The sequence below is a fragment of the Nipponia nippon genome, unplaced genomic scaffold, assembly GCF_047370975.1.
Source record: "Nipponia nippon isolate SJK-2023a ecotype South Korea unplaced genomic scaffold, ASM4737097v1 scaffold_10, whole genome shotgun sequence".
Lineage (NCBI taxonomy): Eukaryota > Metazoa > Chordata > Aves > Pelecaniformes > Threskiornithidae > Nipponia > Nipponia nippon.
This window is the reverse complement of record NW_028262291.1, coordinates 16,650,095-16,670,745: the sequence shown is the minus strand read 5'-3', so window position 1 is coordinate 16,670,745 and position 20,651 is coordinate 16,650,095. Positions and strand designations below refer to the sequence as shown.

At 40.7% G+C, this 20,651-nt stretch overlaps 1 protein-coding gene and 1 pseudogene across 7 annotated transcripts in view; both read left to right on the top strand.

Moving 5' to 3' along the window:
* Positions 1-5,576, top strand: part of LOC148057092 (uncharacterized) — a 13,573-nt pseudogene extending 7,997 nt beyond the window's left edge. Inside the window, exon 4 of the transcript XR_015702036.1 lies at positions 5,061-5,576. The product of XR_015702036.1 is annotated as an uncharacterized LOC148057092 (transcript). The remainder of the gene's footprint in view (positions 1-5,060) is intronic.
* On the top strand, positions 5,484-20,651 carry UEVLD (UEV and lactate/malate dehyrogenase domains). Of its 6 annotated transcripts, none has more exons than XM_087745687.1 (14): positions 5,584-5,640; positions 6,872-6,943; positions 7,858-7,942; positions 8,594-8,656; positions 9,400-9,563; positions 10,306-10,441; positions 11,809-11,933; positions 12,554-12,659; positions 14,530-14,700; positions 15,639-15,812; positions 16,385-16,469; positions 17,116-17,239; positions 18,582-18,742; positions 20,499-20,651. In XM_087745687.1, the coding sequence occupies exons 1-14, from the start codon at positions 5,599-5,601 to the stop codon at positions 20,560-20,562; spliced, it is 1,572 nt and encodes a 523-aa protein (XP_087601813.1). In that variant the 5' UTR covers positions 5,584-5,598; the 3' UTR covers positions 20,563-20,651. The 6 variants fall into 6 exon arrangements, with proteins under 6 accessions (XP_087601815.1, XP_009460925.2, XP_087601813.1 ...); XM_087745686.1 differs by having other exon boundaries at positions 6,869-6,943; XM_087745689.1 differs by lacking the exon at positions 6,872-6,943 and having other exon boundaries at positions 5,484-5,640.

Below are 20,651 nucleotides of genomic sequence, written 5' to 3'. Positions count from 1 at the left end.
TCCCTCAACATATCCAGTATGTCATGAGATTTGTCCAGACAAAGAAGTGGTGTATATCTTAGAACACTACACCTCTCGAATGACCTGCTGCTCTGCAATTGATAAAGGACTCTGCTTATCATTATTTTTGCACAGGAGGGGCACTAACGTAAGTCAATTCACTTTATCTGGTTCTTGAGTTCTACAGAATGTGCAGGAAGTCTGGGTTTGAGACCTCTACAGTGGTGTCAAATGTGACAATAAATGATGCGTGGACAGGCAGCCTGGTCACATAAGGTGAATCTTCAGAGTTCACGCAGAGTGACGCACTGTCGTTAACAACCCTCTTCCCCCAGCCAAAATGAGTGAACCAGCAAACCGTTTATTAACCTGGCTTCTGTTTGCTAGCTGCCTGTACAAAGGGAACGCGGTGATGGCAGCATATAGTGTGTGATATGGCCCAGGGCTATGGGGTGCCTTGTTTATGAGCAGCGTGAGAGATACTGAAACTTGCAGGAAAAATTAACTATTTTGTGGAAGACTATTTGCTGCTGTATGCAGTTGGCAATGAGGTCTGATGTACTTCAAAACTGCTGGTTTAAACCCAGCCCTGGTTGGATGGTGCTTTTAAACTGATGTTATGACGTATTAAATGGTCACAGTGTAGTTCAGACACACAGGTGACTTACCGGTTGTTCAGAACAAAGGTAAACACTGAGATAAATAATGCTCTTGCTCATGATATTTCCAGAGCTGAAGCCGGTTTGTGAGGAAACTTGCTCCTGCCACTTGTGTTGCAGTTGGTCTTCATTTATTCCCCAAACTTCATTATCTGGGATGATCACTCAAGCGTATTTCAGAAGTGCAAATTTTGCCCATAGCTTTTAATATTTGTAAGTTCAACTCCTAATTCCCACTACATTACTCTTAATTTGGACAACTTGTAGTATTGCATGATTTTCTCCGCTTGAGAAAATTCTTTGCAATGCTTCCCGAATTGTAGTTTCACATTATTGAGAACCCTTTCCCTTGGCTTTTCTCTAAGCTGGTATACCTAGAGATACAGGATGCCCCCAGGTAAGCAGAAGAATGACACTAGTATTTAGAGTATGAAAGTTTAAGACAGTAAAAATTATGCCATTTTCCTCTTGTGTGGAGCTGAATAAAATTCAAAAGCCACATGCCGTAGAACTAGCTCTGTGTTGCACGAGACTGTCATTTTATTTTGCCCTCTCCCTTAGCATCTGAGAAACTGCAGCCGATTTTCTGTGCAATTAACCATCTTGTCTTTTCTACCAAGTCTCAAAGAAAACATCTCAGTCAGTAAGAGGACTCAAACTGCTGGCAAAATGCTATGTTTTTGAATACATAGGGTAAGCTTTTATGGAGAAAGGAGTTGTAATAAAATAAGCATTGGATGTATTGCTCCATAAATGCCAGTTTGGGGAATTTTCTGTAGCTTGTTTGGTAAGAATATATGCAAAATGCTATGGCCTCATTGGGAAGAGCACAGCATTACCAGTCACGCTGGCTTTACCAGATCATTTGTGTTGAAAGTTGATATGCATTTGAAAGCTCTTCTAGAGCAGAGACAGTGTTTGATAATATGACGTGACCCTGAAAGGTAGGTTTCATATTTTTACCTTTAAAAATCATATAAACTTAGAATTGACACCAAATCAAAGAGATGTTAGTCAAAACTCTGGTCAATAGACAAACAGAATAAAAGAACGAACCTTTTTTTAGCAGATTAAAATTGAGTATCTCCAGTAAAGGACATCTCATTACTGTCTTGCAGCCACCCACGGATGGTGTAAGGCAAGGTATGTTTATCTTCAAGACTGCATTTAACAGAACACCCTCATTGCTCACGGAGCTATCGGTATCTCTCCACCTGGCTATATTCAACTTCAGTGCTACTCTGAGAGCTTCTGGCCTGCCTCGTACTACTTTGGCTGATTGAAGCGAGTGTGTAAACATACACAGATGAAGTAAATAACCAGCAGAAAATACCTTCAGAAATTACAATTGTACTGCTGCCTTCCTTCTTGCTTAATGCTTGGGAGGTGCTGGGCTAGGGGAGTCGAGAGCTAGCTTCAGAAACTGAAATATAGAAGGGAACTTTAGTAATGAAAGGTAGAGATCAAGTGATGGGGGGAGAGGAACAATTAGAGGACCGGTACAGGGTGCTACGTGGGGTAGCAAGGCTGTGTCCTGTGTGGGCAGAACGTTAGCCTGCTAGCAAGATATTTAATTACCTAGAGATTAGTTGGCATTAGGATCTCTTAATTTAATACAGAGTTATTCACTGCAAATAATGTTTACAGCAGATTTTGAGTCAGAGGGCACAGACACAGCTCTGAATTTAAAGGAGAGTTTGAGTACTAAGAAATCTGGATCTGTAGTTTGGGTGCAGGCTTAGTCAAGGGTCACCTCTAAGCCTTGCACAGAAACAGTATTACCACTCATTCTTGAGACAATAGTGGTGTGTCACTACCAAGGGTAGGTTGTTACTGTCCTGGTTTCTATGACTATTTCAGTTATGTATGCACATAGACATTTTTAAAAGTGTTTCCAAACACCTAATCTACTAATAACTGTAAATACCTATCAGGCTTTCCTAGTTGTTTTTACTGTGAAATAGGGAGAAATTAAAAATGTAAATGCTTGAGATTAAAAATTTAGAAGGAATGCTGTATTCGCAAACATTAGTCTGTGCTAGGACCTTTGCGAAACAAAACGATTTTCAAATTGTCTCTTAAAAGGGTTTAGAATAATGCTCATGCAGACCATTCTGTAACGGCTCATCACAGGGTTCGCTGTATTTCCACCCTCCAAAAAAGCATGTAGCCACACAGTCTGTAGGAGGCTAGGGTGAAGGCAGCTGCCATTGCACGTGTCCCAGACCAGACCTCTCGGGGTCCCAGTAAAGCTTTAATCTCCTATTCCTCCTACCACAAACCCCAGGTTGCCCAGAATACTTCCCCCTCTTTACAGAGGGTCTCCACCACAGCGTCCGCCACCCCAGAGAATGCAGTGTGCAAGGCGATACTGGTGACAGTCCCCAAGACAAACTTCCTCCCTCCCCTCTTCAGGGCAGGGGCTTCTCTGGGCCGGTGGGGTTAGGGACACAGTACCTAGGACGCTGCCGGCCTCACGTGTACAGTGCAGAGTAGGGCCGGGGGCTTGGAGGTGATGTACCGGGTCGCTGCTGCCGTTCCACGCGTCCTGCCCTGCAAACACTCTCCTGGAGGTCAGCAGCTTCTGCACAAATATGGGCCTCAAGGAAGGGTAGGACCAAGCAAAGTGAGTCCACCAGGAAGGAGGAAAGGCGGTCTGCACCATATCTCCTATTCACAGAGAGCCAGTCCATGGTGAGTTTGGCATCCTACCCTATGTCTCACCCGCTCAGGAGGTCCCATATCCCCTTCCCCCTCGCCCTGGGGTTCACAAAGCCCCAGCTGTCATTTGCTAGGGGCTGAGTGCCAGCCTGGCTATTCCACCACTCCCACTGCTGCTGCAGCCATGGGACACTGTCCTCCTAAATGTCAAGCTATGGTTTCTGCTTCTGGACAGGCTTTCACAACCCTGGATACAAAATGTTGTTGTGAATCCACCTAGCTGGGATTCTCAAGTGCAAGAAAGACCAATATATAATGGTCCTAGCATCCTATCACAGAAAAAGAGAACGTCAGTCTCTCTTCCTTAAGCTGAGTTGTCTGTTAATATCTCCTTCCTGAAACTTCGTTGTATTGAATTTGGACAGTTGGAAATGAAAGTATCATCTGCTCTACATTATACATCAGCCTCTGATATGGAGAACATCATGTCTTAATAAGCAATATTTAAAAATAATCAGATGCTGATTCATTGAGAAAGCTCAAAGGGCCAGAAAGCAGATCCTCGGTGTGTGTACGTTATTGGAAGTCTGCTGAACTACAGCAACTTCTTCTGGCAGAGGGCCTGTGCTGCTGCTTGAGAAAAGCACATCTCAGGCTCTGCCTTGTTAGTGGAGTGTGCAGAAACAGCTTGAAATCTAAAAGTGTTCTTTTAGGAGTTCTGCTAGTGGTATTATGACCTTCTTTTGCATAAAACAGCTAATGTCTTTGCAGGCATGCAGATCTATTTTGAACTTGCCTCACAGTACTTCTTCAGTATTATTCACAAAACAAACAACATCCAAAAGATAATGACTATTGTACAATTGTTTGCAGAACTTCATTACCAAAGAGGTACTGTGCTTGCTGGGCAAATGATGTGTAGCACGGGCTGGAATCTGCAATGCCAATTCTTGATGGACTGATCTCAAGTGGTGCAGTTTTCTGGCTTTCCTTTGAGGCTGTGGTATTTTTCGAACTGAACACTGAAATTGTAACGTCATTCATTAAGTCACAGCCAACAATTTCAGCACAGAAACGGAGTGGCATCAGTAAACAATACGTATGATGGAAAAACTTGATAAAGGTTGTTCTAAACCTAATTATTTTCTGCTATGGCTATACCAACAACAACCTGTGCTCTTGGTTACTCTCTGCCTCAGGCCTCACATCAGCGAGGGAGGAAAGAATTGTATGAGCTTTCTTGAGGAGATCTTACTCCTTGTAGAAACGCGTTACTATCATGTTTGGTCTGTTCTGTTACGATCTGGCAGTTTTCTGGTAGGTTATGGGGATAGGACTGCCATTTGTCTCCATTTACCTAGCTGAACCCACTGTGTTTTCCACTGAATTGGCCACCAGACTTGCACGGCCCACTTTCCAAAAGGCAGTTTTCTGGTATCTTTACTGTGTGGTAGGGAGGCTTAAAAAAATAAAAGGTAGATTAATGCAGGGAAAGAAGTTCATTCCAGATTTTTATTTACATACTTGTCACTCCATAAAGTTGCAAATCAGTTGTGATACTGTCAACACAGAGGGAAGAAATCCCCAAATCCTTATACTACCTATGCATGGTCTTACATCTGAGATTACTTCTCTGTTATTGCACACAGCCAGATTACATTCAAAATTAGCTTAGTGAGAGAAGACATTGAAAGGAAAGGAGGATGGTAGCTGAGAACGGTCTGTCGTGTTTTTATGCAGATTCCGTTTCCCCAGCGCAGGACACGGCAGGCATACTCCAGGATCCGCAACTGCCAAGCGGGTGCCCCAGGAGCGGGGCGTCGGGAACCCACAAGCCCCCTGTTCTCCGGCTACGAGTGCCACGTGTGGCATATCCTCTCCTGCCGTCTCGAAGAACGCGTGTAAGTGGGTTCCCGGACAGCTGTGAGTTTGGGTTTTTTTTTTTCCACAGATTCCACCCATTTTTAGAGGCTGTGGCCTGGCTGGCAGGTTGGTGTATACCATGACGGGTGGAAATGGCACCCAGCTGACAGATCTTTGCATTCACCTGTGGCAGTAACGTACTGAAGCGTTTACTTGACCTCCCGCTCGCAGATCCATTAGAAGGAAAATTAAAAAAGGACCTTTTGGTGTGGGGTGTTTTTTTTTTTCCTAGGGCTCCCACACAGAACACCGGGAAGGCGGCAGCCGCCCTCAGGGCCGGCACCAGCCTGAGGGAGAGGGCGGGCGCCCCGCGCAAGTGCTGCTGGGAGGCGGCCCGCCCGCTGCCGCCGCCGCCATGGCGTTCGCGGAGGAGACGCTGAGGAAACAGCTGGGCAAGGTGCGCGCCCCCCGGCCCCTCCGGCCGCTGAACCGCCGCCGCGGAGGGAGGGTGGTGGAAAACGGCGACTTTTTAGGAGCGGTGGAGGGAGGGTCGGTCTCTTCTCCCCAGTAACAAGCGATAGGACGAGAGGAAACGGCCTCAAGCTGCGCCAGGGGAAGTTTAGGTTGGATATTAGGAAAAATTTCTTCACCGAAAGGGCTGTCAGGCACTGGACCAGGCTGCCCAGGGAAGGGGTTGAGTCCCCATCCCTGGAGGTATTTAAAGACGGGTAGACGTGGTGCTTAGGGACATGGTCTAGTGATGGACTTGGCAGTGCTAGGTTAACGGTTGGACTCGGTGATCTTAAGGGTCTTTTCCAACCTTAACGATTCTATGCTTCTGTGAACGGAGCGGCTCGCCCGAAGCAGGAGGGGACGGAGCAGGCGGCTGCGGGCGGGCGGCGGGAGAGACGCCGTGCCCGGCGGCCCGCCGCCGGCAGAAGTTCCGCGGGTCAAAACCTGAGGTGCTGGGAGGGGAAGGGCAGAGCGGAGGAGCTGCGCCGCTCGGGCACCCTCCCGCTCCCCGCAGGCAGCGCGGTGCCGTCCTGAATTTCGTGGTCACGGCTCGTAAAAGATTTGCGTCCGGCTCGGTGCAGGGTGTGCATCGCCTTGTGCAGCGGGGCCACGCGTGACCGTGCTCCGGCGGTTCGGGACGCGGGGACGCGTGCGGTGGGCTGCCTGCGGGGGGCCTCGCTCTGCGGGCGGCGCCGCCCGATTCCTGGGGGATTTTTCGTGGCGATCCCTGCGTCGGTGTCTCCGCGCTTTAGAAGCAGCGATTTATTTTTCCAGCACCCCGCTGAGGTAAAGATGTTTTAATTTCCGTATGAGAAACTGAGGTATGCGTATTTAAATTCTGGGCATGCCAAATAATTTCAGGTGCAAAGTGAGAAACGTCTGTATCTGACTCACTTCATAAATCTTCCGATCTTTAGAAAAGAACGAAATATTTAGTAGGAATGCCTCGTTTTGCGTGACGAATAAGAAGGGGGTCAGCTGGGGAAAGATGGCTTTGCTTCCACAACCAGGTGTATCAACACTTCTGAAAACATGTTAAATTTAAGTTGTGTAGGCATTCCTAATTTGAGCGCCTTTGATTATTATTTTTTTTTTTTTACGCTTGACTTTGCAGTATCCTGTAAGACTGAATGTGGAGAAGGTGTTGCTGACTAAAAGGTGTTTCTTTTCAGCAGCTTTGTGTTTTCTTGTACAAAGTGGAAAACAGTCGTACCGTCCACGTAGCTGTAGTACTGCTGCTGTTCCTGGTGGGTGCCTCACTGAAGAGATGGTAGATTTTAGCTATTACTTTGTGACACGTATTCCAGTGCAGCGAGCAGCTCTGTAAGCGTTGTCAGGCCGCAGTTGTATTTGCTTAGGCGAGGGTTCCAGGACAACTCCAGACTTCCTAAAATGAGAAGCAGATGCTCTACTCTAGGAAATGGAAAATATTCTTCATAACTTTAAGATGTGGGAGGATGCAAATCTCTTGGAAGTTCAGGTATCAGACTGGCTGGGGACAGTCTAAATGGCAGTAATTCATTCTTGCTGATAATTACTTTCAGCTCACATTTCAAGCATCGGTACTTCTGTTAATCTGTGGGCAGGTTTTCTGCAGGTGGGGAAGAGGGATGCCTCTTTTTTGTTTGAATTTTCTCAGCTCTCAAGGAGAGCTTAAACATGGAACAAATTTCCCAAAGGCTAATTACTTACACATTTGTTTGTGGAAATTGACATCTTATGAAACTCTTCTAAAATGTGTGCAGTTGGATCTGAGTTTTTAGTATTAACTGTGTCAGTAATAAGACAACTTCTTTTTTCGAAGAGATTTATTTTTATATTTTTAATTATTGTGTGCAGAGGAGACTAAATTTTATTAAGCCTCTGCTCACACAGCTGTAAAGGGGAAAGAATGGTATATAAGGAGTGATGTTAAGAATTTGAGTTCTAATGTAGCAACAGCAGACCTGCAGTACATTTAAAGCATTTTTTTTGTGTCAAATTTTTTGGTAATTTATTTCACACCAAAACTATATATAATCCTACAAGTAATTATTACCTTCCCCTTCTTGTATTCCTACTTTCTCTTTGTTCCTTTTCCCTATTTCTGGTAACGGAAGAAGCAGCCTTTGACATGAAAAAATTTTTTCTGTTTTTTTTTTTTTTTCTCCCGCCTTCACAGTATAAGTTCAGAGACCTGACCATAGAAGAACTAAAGAATGTTAGCAAGACCTACCCAAACTTCACATTCTCCATGAACACATACAGTAGGTGATACTGTTACTTTGAACTAATTCTGGTTCTTACTTGCCATGGATTCAGACTGTGTATAATAGAATCTAAATAGTGTGAATATCTTTCAGTTGTGTTCCTATCTTTCTTTTGACTTGCAGTAAAATTTCTCATGCCTTGTGACTATTTTTGAAAGTTCTTCCAAGAATGCATACATATAAAAACCTAAGTGACTCATTCACTAAATTTCATTTTATTTTAACTTGTTAGTAATTATAGAAGATTGATGTTCTTTTAAATTCTTTATAGGTAACAGCATTTTTCCCATATCCCATGACTGTACTGAAAGCATTTTGAGGTCTTTAGCTTATCAAGTATAACTTCCAGAAGCTCTCAGCCTGACTGAAAGTTCCTACAGCACCAGAATTACCCAGGACAAGGGATTTTCAGACTAACGATGTGCTTAGTTGTACCAATGCAATTTTCATTAAGATTCCGTTAAGGAATTATCTCAAAGGGAGAGGGGGGACCTTAGTAACATTTTAGCCTTGGTTCTTTCAGGAGCAGTGTATTTGATTTCTATAGAAAAAGTAATGTTGTATATTGGTAGTTGTGGATGGGATTGCCATGCCAGATTCAAAAGCATTTATTGTTGTTATTTTTTAAAATCACATTTTTAATTTCAGCCTTCAAGGATGGATCCCAGAAGGACCTCCTGAATTTTAGTGGTACTGTTCCAGTGAAATATGGTAAGATAAGTCAAATATGATTTCCTTACCGGTTATGAATCTAACTGTAAAATGTGTTGGGTATTGCCTCTTAACAATATACTGTGCAGCTTCTTTAAAGGTGGCTATAAAGGATTTTGCATGAATTGGCAGAAGCCACTTCTACTGCATAAACAAGTGTCTTCATACACTCATAGATGCTGAAATAAGGTGGTATTAGATAAGTGAGTTAACTATTAAAAAAATCATGTAGTTTGAGACTGTGTAGGCAAACTCTTTGGTTCTCATGGAGGCTGCGTGAATTCTGCAAGCCCTATGCTTATATAGGCAGTGTCCAAAAATAACTAGTAGGTAATTTTTTACTTTTAACTTAAAGCCTTTGAAGTCTGAGGTAAAGCTCTTAATAGATGCCTCTTTGCATCAGTTGTTGAGTCCTAAAATAAGTGTGAAATGGGTACCTGTAAGAGACTGCTTTGCCCAGAAAAGGGGACATGTTGGCCGATAGAATACCCTGGGAAACAAAACAACAAAGCTTTATGTTGAGAAAGACACAATCAGTAGCACTTCAAGTTGATCCAGACAAGTCTGCTTTTATTAACTAGCCTAAGTAACATAAATACTTTCCAGTGCGCATCTAGAAAATGATCTGTCAGGCTTTTTTTTCTTTGTTATTATGAAGTGTGAATCACATGCACACACGCCTGGTTTTTGGTGCCTCTTCTTAATGCAGAAGTTAGCAATGGCTTTTGTTTTGTGTTGAACAGGTAATTCCTATAACATACCTATTCATCTGTGGATTCTGGATTCTCATCCCTTTGCTCCCCCCATTTGCTTCTTGAAGCCGACTGTGAACATGGGCATTTCAGTGGGAAAGCATGTTGATGCTCATGGCAGGATTTATTTGCCCTACCTGCAGAACTGGAGCCATGTAAGAGGTGGAGTGGCTGACAGGGGAGGAAAGTATTTGGGAGCAAAGCATAGTATCATATGGAGAGGAGTGGGTAGGGTTCAGGGCTTTTTGTTTTCTGCATTTTTTGTTAATCTTAAATACGTAATGATTATGCAAAGAGAAGCAGAATGTTATGTCTCTTGAAATTATAGCTTTCAGACTGTCTGAAGCGATTGTAAAGGAAGTTATAAGTGACTGTAAGGAAAATTATATTAAGCTGAATGAAAAAGCTGACTTCCACATAAGCCTCATGTGGACCCTTTGATGCTTTTTCCTTTATTGCTGTGAGTAATGAATAATAATACTAGACCAGCTGAGTATCCCTCAAGAAAATTCAATGAAAGTTCCTACCTTTTGGGTGTGTCTCTTTCAGCAGAACTCTGAAACGTCAGCATAGAGATTCAGAAGCCAACGCTGTTGCTAAATTATTTTATGCACTGTATTAAATAACTTACTTCAGTATGACTGCCGGGCCAGTAAAAATGATTTAATGAATGCTAGTTTTCTGAAATGGATAGGATATATTTTTCATTATTGATACAGAAATTCCCAGGATTTTCTTTACCTTAAGTGTTCATGTAAGCGTTAAGGGTGTCAATATTTATAATTTGATTGAATTTTGTATAGCTATGGTTCTTTATGAAACACTGCAGTTTACAGCTGATACCACTATTTAAAATAGCTGGTCAACCGTTTTGTCTTCTGTATTGCTATATTTCAGCCTAAATCAACTGTCATTGGATTAATCAAGGAAATGATTGCAAAATTTGAGGAAGAGCTCCCTTTGTATTCACTGTCATCTTCTGATGCAGCCAGGCAAACGGAACTTCTCTCCTACATTGCAAAGATTACTGAAGGTGTGGATGTTTTCATTTATTTGTTTGTAATGTTCCTACATAATATCTGTTTTATTTATTGTTGTTACTTGATATCACAAAGATGCCTACACAATTCTAATATCTGAATTTTTGGTGTTTGCATGTCCACAGCGTTTGGTGGACAATATTTCTCTGTATAATCAAAAGTGCCTCTTTTCGAACCAAGAGCTCAGATTCTCTTTATTCGAATAGGCAGCTCATTTTCCGTGTTTGCATTTAAACCTAAAAGACTCCACCTAAAATGCTCTAGACTTCGTACTACTCATTTGTTGGAATTTACTGCAGCAAAAGTGTGAGATCTTTTGGAAGGGAAATCTGATTTTATTATAAACAAGTTGTTTTTACCCAATCACAGTCATTCATTCTCTCAGATCTCATTCGCTCACACTCTCACATCCACAGTCGCAAGCCCTGAGACCCGTCTGACCACAGTCACTGGTGTGCAACACTGAGGACGAGGAGTGTTGGCTGTTGAGCCCATATCATGTCTCTTGGGTTCTTGTTCAGTGGTGACAAGCTGATTTCGGACTTGTCTTTTATACCCTTCGGGAGTGGATGCTATTTGGCATTTTTGCCTGATTACTTTATCTCACCCATTGTAAGTCTTGGGCAAAATTCCTGAATTTCATAGTTCTCATGTTTCCCTTATCTGGGTATTTTATGGCTCCAGTCCTGTTGTTCTTCATCCTGACTCATTTTCTTCAGGTCAGTCTTTTCTTCTTCCTTCTTTTAGTGGAATCACAGATGGTGATCTGTGGCAACTAGTGCAAACCTTTTCCTTTAACTCTTTTCTACTGATTCTTCTGGTAATTGTGTACACGTACGTGCTTGTGAGCACACGTGTGTGTGTGCACACGGTACATGTTTCTAATCAATCAATCAATGTTTCTGTTACTAATCTCTCTGCATTATACTCAGAATGAGAATCGTTGTGTTACCAGTAGCATTGGCTAACGAACCTCAGATCTTTGTATTTTAATCAAATTCCATTTTGCATGTCTTCTGAAAATACAAAATATTTTACAAATTTTATGACCATGACATATATTCACACCTATAACAGTAGCAAAGGGAGTATTGTTTCTATGGTCTTATTGTCTAGCTTCTTGATGTTGTTATACTCGTATTTTCTACTTAGTGAAAAAACATTCCTATCCAGAGAGGAACATTTGTGTGTTATACCTTGCAAATTGTGATGAATTTTCTGTGGTCAGGCTCAACCGCTATTTTGAAAAAGTTTATGTACTTTGGTTTAGCTCTGGCACAACCGTGATCTCGAAGTAGCAATACTTGTATTGATACAGTATGGACCAGCACTTAAGTTTGTGGTTTTCTTTTAATTGTAGGAGAGACTGACATGAAATCAAAGAGTAAAATTGGTGGAGGTAAAAATGAAGGATGTTTTAACAAAGTTACTGTTGTTGGAGCTGGAGATCTTGGCATTGCATGTGTGCTAGCAGTTGCAGCAAAGGTACATAATTATTATAAATAGCAACAGACCTGATTAATAGAGAGGCTTCCAACCTAGTTCTTAGTGTCTGACACACAGAAATAACTCAACAGTTTTAATAGCCGTGTCACTGCTTATGTCATTTGCCTCTTCAGTTAACTTATGGACACACAGAAGTGTTAGTTTCTGCCTTGTTTTCTCAGTCAGCTTTTTAAATACAAAGGGTTGAATATTGGATTCACTTACTTTGAAAATCCTTAGTTAACTAAGGATTCTTGCCTGAGCAGTGGCCTCTTAGAGTTGGGATCTCCTAGTCCCCTGGAAAAGGATAGTCTGTAGATGGTCTGTACTTCACTACGGCTATATGCTCAGAGACAACAGTAACGTCAACATTTATAACTTTCCAGAGGTGGTTTTGTGAGTTTTTTACTTGTTTGTTTTGTAATGAGTCACTTTTCAATTAAACTCACTAAATTCTTTTTCTTGTGATTTGACAGTAATTTTGGTCAGTAATTTTGTTTGTTTTATACACAGTAGAACAAACACTGGAATTGGAGGAATACTTTTTGTTATTCCTCACCTCCACAAGAACAAGTTTTAATTTGGTTTATTGTTGATCTGCATTATCTTTATTCATACAGGGTGCTGCAGACAAGGTGGTTCTTTTGGATCTTTCTGAAGGTGCAGCAAAAGGAGGGACCATGGACTTGGAGATCTTTGCTCTGCCAAATGTGGAGATCAGCAAAGGTACTAGATGATGTTGCTGGAATGGGAGCGAGTACTGTACTGTGTGTGATTGTGCTCGTTTTAATGAGAGCAGGACACCTGGGGAGATACGGATGCTCCAGATGCTCCGGCATATAGGCCATATTTTTAAAAAGATGTTATCTTTTCATAGCTTCTTGCTTTTCTTCATCTTTTCAGGGCAAAATTGGGAAGGGAAGGTTCAGCAAAGCTTCCATCTTTTTTATTTCAGGCTTTTTTCATTCTGCTTATAGAGGTAGAGGTATGCGAGTCTGTACTTCCAGGGTAAGAGGCTAATGCTGAAATTGGACTCGTGCAGAAACAGAGAGAAGCCAAGCTGGTACTTCAGTGTCATAGGTGGAGAGTGGGAAGGAAGGGGGGAAAAAATACATGTATGTTAGGGAATTCGAGATAGCTGTGAGAGCAGTGTTAAAACGGCTGATAAATAAAGGTAAGTTTCAAACTACTGCTTTCCTAGGTTGATGTTCATTAAACATGCACATGGCCAATAATTAGTTCTTCATCATTATCACTGCATATTCAAACAATTTTGTTCTTAACAATCTTGTCCTTAATTAGCTGTGAGTGTACAATTCAACAGAGTCGATGCCAGGTCTCCATAGTTAGTGGTGATGGTCTTCGTTGCAGAGGTTGAGGTGATGCAGCTCGAAAGCTCTTCCACAGGGGAAGCTGGAACTGTATTGAGCAACTTTCCTATTCTTCCTTGCTTGTCTGTGGTGGTTTTATGTCCCTTGCGCCTCCTGCAAGATGAAATGGGGGGTTTTCTTGTGCTGCTGATGTAATTTATCTTATTTCGGGGACAGGGACTTGTTCTGGTTCCGCCAGGCATCTTATCTGCTTATTCTGTACCCGACATTGCCTGCTCTACATCCTTTGATCTTATCTTGCAGGTTTTACTGCTAGCACATTTTTTCCTGAACCCTGGTTATGCAACTGTACCACAAATCTCTGTTTGTGCCTTTGTGGTTACCTGTTGCATATTTACATGTAGCTGTGGTACAAAAAGCTTATATGTTGTTGCTGGCTATGCTATTAGCAGTGTTACAATATTACAAAATGCTTACACACTGTCACCTGTTATTTCAGTATGCTTATATCTAGGTTTGGGGCAAGGTGGTATTAATTATATCCTCCTTAGTACACTTCCAATTTGTCAGTGCACTAGGCCTCTGCTTTGGCTTCAGCTGGTTCCAGAAGTGGTGTGACAGTCAAATTACCTTGTTTCTGTGTCTAAGCTGATCACCTGTATGGTACTCAGATATTCAGAGTTACCTGTTCAAGGCAGCTTTGACTTACGAATTTCTGCAGCAAATGTAGTTGTATGTTTCCTTGGGCTAATAAATACATGTCTTTTATTTGAGTTAATAAATAGACTTTTGGAACACTTCTATGGTTATCTACACGTCCTTGGTTGAGCTATAAGATCAAAAATTATAGAAGCCTCAGATAAAGGAGTAAATGTCTTTCCCCTTCTTTAAAAACAGGAATAAAAATGAAGGAGCTTTTTCATGGGTGTATTTTTTTCTCTTTCTTGCCAAGAAAACTTGGAAAAGCTTATCTGTCAGCTCCATCTAGATGTTTTCTGGTCTGTAACCTTGGACAAATTGCAGTCTGCCTTCTGTGTTTGCCAACTATGAAACAGGAAAAGTAGTTCTGTGGGAGAGCTGTGTTTTACAGGTGCTGTGGAAGTGCCTCAAATTCCACATTGGGGGATACAGGGGGAGACAGGAGGGGAAGAATCTGTAACTAAGCTGGATGCTGCAGTTCAGCCTTTAGGACAGCTCTTTGTTTTGCATCCAAAACTTGATAGAATGACATAAATTTTCAAAACATATTTTCTTTATATTTTCAGATTTTTCTGCTTCAGCTGATTCAAAAGTTGTGGTACTTACAGTTAATTCTCTGGGTAATGCTCAGACTTATCTTGATGTCATACAAAGCAATGTGGATTTGTTCAGAGGAATTATCCCAGCAATATCACACTACAGTCAGAACGCTGTTCTCCTTGTTGCTTCTCATCCAGGTACGTTGGTACTTAGCCTAATGTTCTATCCCTCAGCTGGCTTTCTCTTTGGCCTGTTTTAAAAATACATTACTGCTGAATACGCCCACTTAGGCAAAAATTTTTGCTACTCTGAAAGATGTTTTCCTTTTCAGCTTTGAGCAGGACACTGTCTTTGAGGGTTTTTTCTTTACTATTACCAAGATAAAAGAAAATAGTATACTTTGTTTTGTATAAAAGGTATGTATTTCTGTATGTAGTTTCCACCTGACTGTATCTACAGATTAGCATCCATTGGCTGTTGTCTTGTCAGTTGTGAGTTTTATGTATACGTTTCTCCTGTGCAGTAAGGATAGATGCATGTGTGTTATGTGCCATATGATCAGACTCACAGACTACTAATATACATAATGTAGTGTTGATAGTAAATATCGCAGCTATGTTGTGGTGGAAAGTTTTTAAAGCTGTTGGGTCAGTGATATTGTGAGCTAAGACAGAGGAAAAACACTACTTAAAAGGGAAAGCAGTATGCGTGAGCCTCTGTCCTGTAAACGCACTGATGACAGCCCTTTTCTGTTTCTCAAGTGCTTCTTACCCTTCCTATTATTTAGAGCTGTGGAAATGAAAAAAAGAATGCTTGCCAAAGGAAAAAAAAATTAAGCACTGGCTGAATTAAATGTAGAAGCATGTGAGATTTTTGGTAGAGGGAAGCATGGTGACTTATTCTGAAGTTTCACTTCTCTTAGAACTGTACTTGAGCTGTGAATTTTCTTCATCTCCTCCCCACTTCATTTGGTGGTTTAGGTTGAAATAAACTACTGAGACGTTCTTACATGCTTATACCTTTTCTAAAGTAAACCACTTGGTCCTGAGTTTTTCGTAATTGTGATTCGTAGTTTGCCGTTGTGTTGAATTTTGAGTGGTCCTTCATTGTCAACATATTTTTCTTTCATATATAGTTGAAGTGATGACATATGTGTCGTGGAAGCTGAGCGCGTTTCCCAAAAGCAGAGTTATTGGAGTAGGTGCCAACCTAGATACTGAGAGATTTCAGTATATACTGACAAACCTTTTGAAAGCAGAGGTACTGGCAAAAAATGCTTGGATTATTGGTGAACAAGGGGAAGACAAAGGTAAAGTGATACTTTATTATGACTATGAGTGTATAGTCTCCTGGCAGTGCTTAAGTAGTTGAGTAATGAAGGAATAATTGAGAAAAGTAATGAAGGTAATCATGAGCAGGGTGGTAGATTTTCGTAATAAAGGTTCTAAATAATACAGTTTTGGTGCGTGCCGCAGACTGTAGACCTGGAGTGGTAGCAGAAGTATTTGACATTTGTCACAATGAAAAAAAAATATAGAAAATACAACCTCAAATGCTTTTTATTTGGTATAACAATATATGTTAGAGGTACAGAAAGAGGAAGGAAATGTGGTATAATATATGGTTACTGCTAATGTAAGAATTATTACATATTACTTCATTTTTAAGCAAGTGTCTCTGGCCAGGTGCTACTATAGAGTTTATTTCAGCAGTGCAGGGAATGTTAGAAGGTCATCAACTACATGTGGGTTGTTGTTGGGGGAGGAAAGTTTGGAAAGCTTGAATTTTTTTAAATTATTTTTTTTCTTCTCCCCACCTTACTTGGTACCTATTTTAGTCACTGTTTAGATGTGTATTTAAACGTTGGATGTTTCTCTTTAGTACCATCATGGACCAGTTGTAACTTAGTTGTGAATCAAACAGAAGCAATGGCTCCTTGTAACTCAAAGGAAAAGGTGGCTAACAGGTAATGCCATTATAATCTTAAAATTTTTTTCTTCATGTTTAGGCCCTTGGTGTTTGCAGAGTTTTTTCCTTCAGCTCTTCACGAAGAGGAGGAGTTTTGCTCTAAAATGCTTGCACATTGAATTTATAGGAAATTGTAGGTCTGAGTGTCACTCACTTTCATATATGTGTATATCCCTGCTGTTTTTCTGAAGTTCTCAATAATATTGTGTCTGTGGTGATCTAAGGACAAGACAAGGTATGTAGAATATACACTAGAATATTAGAGCTGCCCGACTGTGGTTTAAAAAAAAACCCAGTAGACAAGCCTTCTGGCACACTTTTCTCGGAGCTTGTGTGGAAGCAGTTTATTTCAAAGCAAAGTACATATTTGGATCAATTTACCTGATTTAATTAGTCACATATCAGTTACACCTCTTGACAGAAGAGAGAATTGTTACTAGTGCGGGTAAAATATACATAAAGAAATTCTTTAAAGCAATTCTTAATTCCCTTCTGTTGTTTTCCAAAACAGAGAATCATGTTTTTATAGTACACTTTACCTGATATGGTACACTTAATCTGTCTTTTGGCTTTTACATATAAACCAAAATAGGAATAATTAAAATCTAAACATCACATTTTTCTCCTTTTCCTGGTTTATGTAGAGCTATGGAAGTTCTAAAGGGAAAAGGTCAGAGATCCTGGTCTGTTGGGCTCTCAGTTGCTGATTTGACTGACAGTATACTGAAAGATAAAAGGAAGGTTCATTCTGTATCCACTCTGGCAAAGGTAAATGTGTTATTAATATCTTTTGGTTGGCACTGTAATTATATTATTTATCCTGGATATGACCATTAATTTTAGCAGCACAGTCATCTCACTTGAAGTAACTGTTCTGAAGTAGCACTACTTCTGTTACTTTCTTCCAACTTTCAATTCTAGTCCAAAAATGAGCAAAAATCAATTCTTGTGTTAATCTGAAACCAATATTAAAAGTGGATTATTATTCCAAAAATACAGGAGTCCAGAGGTAAAAATACATTCGAGGTTGCTGACCAGCTCCCCCGGAATAGCTGGATTTGGCAAATGAAGAGAAATGTGTGTGTTGCGACTTCCAAGTACTGAGTATTGAATGTAGATTCTTGCAGGGGCCAAAAGAGTTCAGTATCTTTTATGAAAACATAAAATGCATTTTCTGCCAGTATTTTATTTGACCAGCTTTGAAACAGCTGCTTTTTTACTCCTTGATACTTTACGTTGAGGAGAATATCATGAAGCTATATTTAACTTTAAACAAGATTCAGTCTACAATTTTAAGTTTATCTTAAGAAGCTTCATTAAAGCATTAAGTCATTTCATATGAGGGAAAAACCCATGTAGAAACATTTACTGGTCACTTGTATTTACAGGCTTCAGAAGGGTGATTTGCATGTCCCAGTGCAGGAAAGCTGAGCAGCCTGCTTATTGTATCAAGTACAGACGTACACCTAATTTCATCATTACATTTTCAAGTAAAGTTTTTGATCGTTTATGAACTGAATGCAGATATAAAGTGACAAGTGTCTTACACTGCGGAGTAACTACAGAATGTAAATTTTCCCATACAGATCCTAAAAATAAACAAAATCTACAGTGTAAACTTGAATTATAGGGATATAAGTTTAATGAAGTCTCTCAAGGAATGAATGTGAGATCAATACTTGAAAAATATTCCCTGGATAGCTCTCTTTGGCTGCATTTTTTAGTTTCTTTTGGTCCTGTACTATCAAGTGTCCCTGCTTGTTCTACCTAAGAAGGTGGTTAAATAGTGTTTTGTAGTATAAGCTTTGCCTGCATTATAGAGGTCTGATATATCTATACTGGGAACTCCTCCAAGTGTGACACAGTTCAAGATTTTTTTAAATATATATTTATATATATATATACATTTTTACAGTAATATTTTACAGTTTCTATACAGTAACCCATTGCAAAGGATCTAAAATAACTGGGATTTGACCTATACAAAACATGCCATATGATGGAATAACCTTGCTTAATTAAAATAATCAAGTTATTTTGTGTAGCTCCATGCTTCAGACAGAGCAGAAATAAGTAACTGTGTGACAGTTGTCTTTGTGTGTTGTTTCAGGGATGTTGCAATGTAAACAGTGAAGTATTCTTAAGTCTACCATGTATTCTTGGAACCAATGGAGTGATTGAAATGGTCAAACTAGAAGAAGATCCACTAGTGCAAGAGAAACTGCAAAGCAGTGCAGGATCAATTCATGACCTTCAGCAGCAACTGGAAGTGTAAGCAAGCACGAGGGAAGGCACAGTGTCTGCCCAGAAAAGTCGAAGACTTGCTAGGCAGAAGGGGTTGCTTGGTATATATGGATTTCTATATAAAACAAGAAGGTTTTTTATTTTACCTTTAAAAAGTGCCTTCTCCATTTTGGTTTAAATTATTTAATACTGCACTGCACAGTAATTTCTTATTTGAAAAGTGCACTTTTGGTAGCCAAAGTGAGGAGGGTAATGTGCAAGAATGTTTTACCGAAATTCAGGTGACATTTGCCTGTGTTTTTTTGTTGCTAATTATAGCCTGATGTTGTGGTTTAACCTGATTCTTGGGCTATTCTTACCTCTTTGCACTTCATTAGGACATAGTCTAGGAGAGCAGCTTACCCAGCTCTGTGGAAACTCCAGCGTGTAGAGCCAACTAGAACTTTTCCTCCTGGCTTTTAAGTGCTGCATCGGGGGCTTGTCTAGAATACAGCCACGCTCCAGCTCTTCAGGGCACTGGGGGATGCAGTTTGATAGCTCCATCTTTCATGCCTGTCACAGATGCTCTTATGCCAAAGGACTCCTGCTTACTCTTAAGGGGAACAAAAGCTAAAAGCATGATGTTAGCAGTATCTTTCAAACCTGAAGTATTGCATATGAATTTCCGTTGTATGTTTACTGATGTCTGAGACTTTCCGGTCATGACTTGCTCTTATTTTCTAAGGACGGTTCAGAGCACTAAAGCATCTGCAGTTTTTGGTACATACGCGCAACGCTCTTACCCTGTGCAGCATTGGAACAGGTGCCCTTCCTGAAAGGGCGGAGCAGGGGGTGGGCTTCAAATAAAGTATAAAATCTGACAGTTAAGTGATGCAGAAGTATCTGCGAGTTCAGGCCTTGATCCAAAGCCAGCTGATGTCGTAAGCTTTACACCAGCCTGAGGAGAATACAGCTTCTTGAGAAGGCAACAGAACCTGTAACCCTCCTCGGGGGAGGCCAAGGATGTGGTGAAAAAGCAGGATGTGGATTTTTAGATAAACCAAAAAGCAGATGGTTTTTTAAGGTAAAGGTTTTTTGGGGGTTCTAAACCCTTGATTCATTGCACTGGTAAAAGACTGTATTCATCCCGATTATACCTCAGCATCACGATGCAGTCAGAGGAGACGTGGGCTCCACTCCTCCTGCGTGCAGCGGAAGAATGTCGTGCCACGTTTACGTTTTGAGGTGTGACTGGTTAAATATTGATGAAGCAGTTTCTAAGCAAAAGTAGGATATGTGTCAGAGAGAAAGATCTATTTCTTTGTGCCTTCTGATTATCTCTCTCAAGGAGCCAGACTTACAAGGAATTCTGTGTTTATACTGATCTCAGAATTAAGATAAAAATAGAAAGGGAAAAAAACCTTCAGTAATTCAGATTTTTTTTTTTTCATAGAATACTCAATTTCCTTCTTTGTGGTTGTCAGTGATAGGACAAAATTAGTGATGGCTGCAGGTGATTAACTTTGCTGCTATATTAAAAAGCACCCAACACTATGGCTGGACTTTGGCATTGTTTTTTTTTCTCTTACTTTGGAAAAAACGGTGTAGAATTACGGTTTTACATTGTTCTTCTTCAAGGTGTTGTGCTTAATCTGTTGAGCATTTATTCTCATGTGAATAGTCCAGGTGTTTTGTTTATGGGGGGGTGGGTTAATAGTTTTAATCATAAAAAGCTGCAAACTCTTCCAGCGCTGTCTTTTAGATTGATGCTTATGTTATAAAATAACTAATCTTGGCTCTTTAGAAGAAACGTCACTCTTGTGTTTGCGTTGTATTCGTTGGAAAATAACCCCAGGATGGCAGCGTGATCAGCGTGGTGGGAAACGGCACTTCACCTTCTCACGGGAAGTTAATCTCCCAAAATACTTGTTAACAATAAACTGCACTACAAACAATC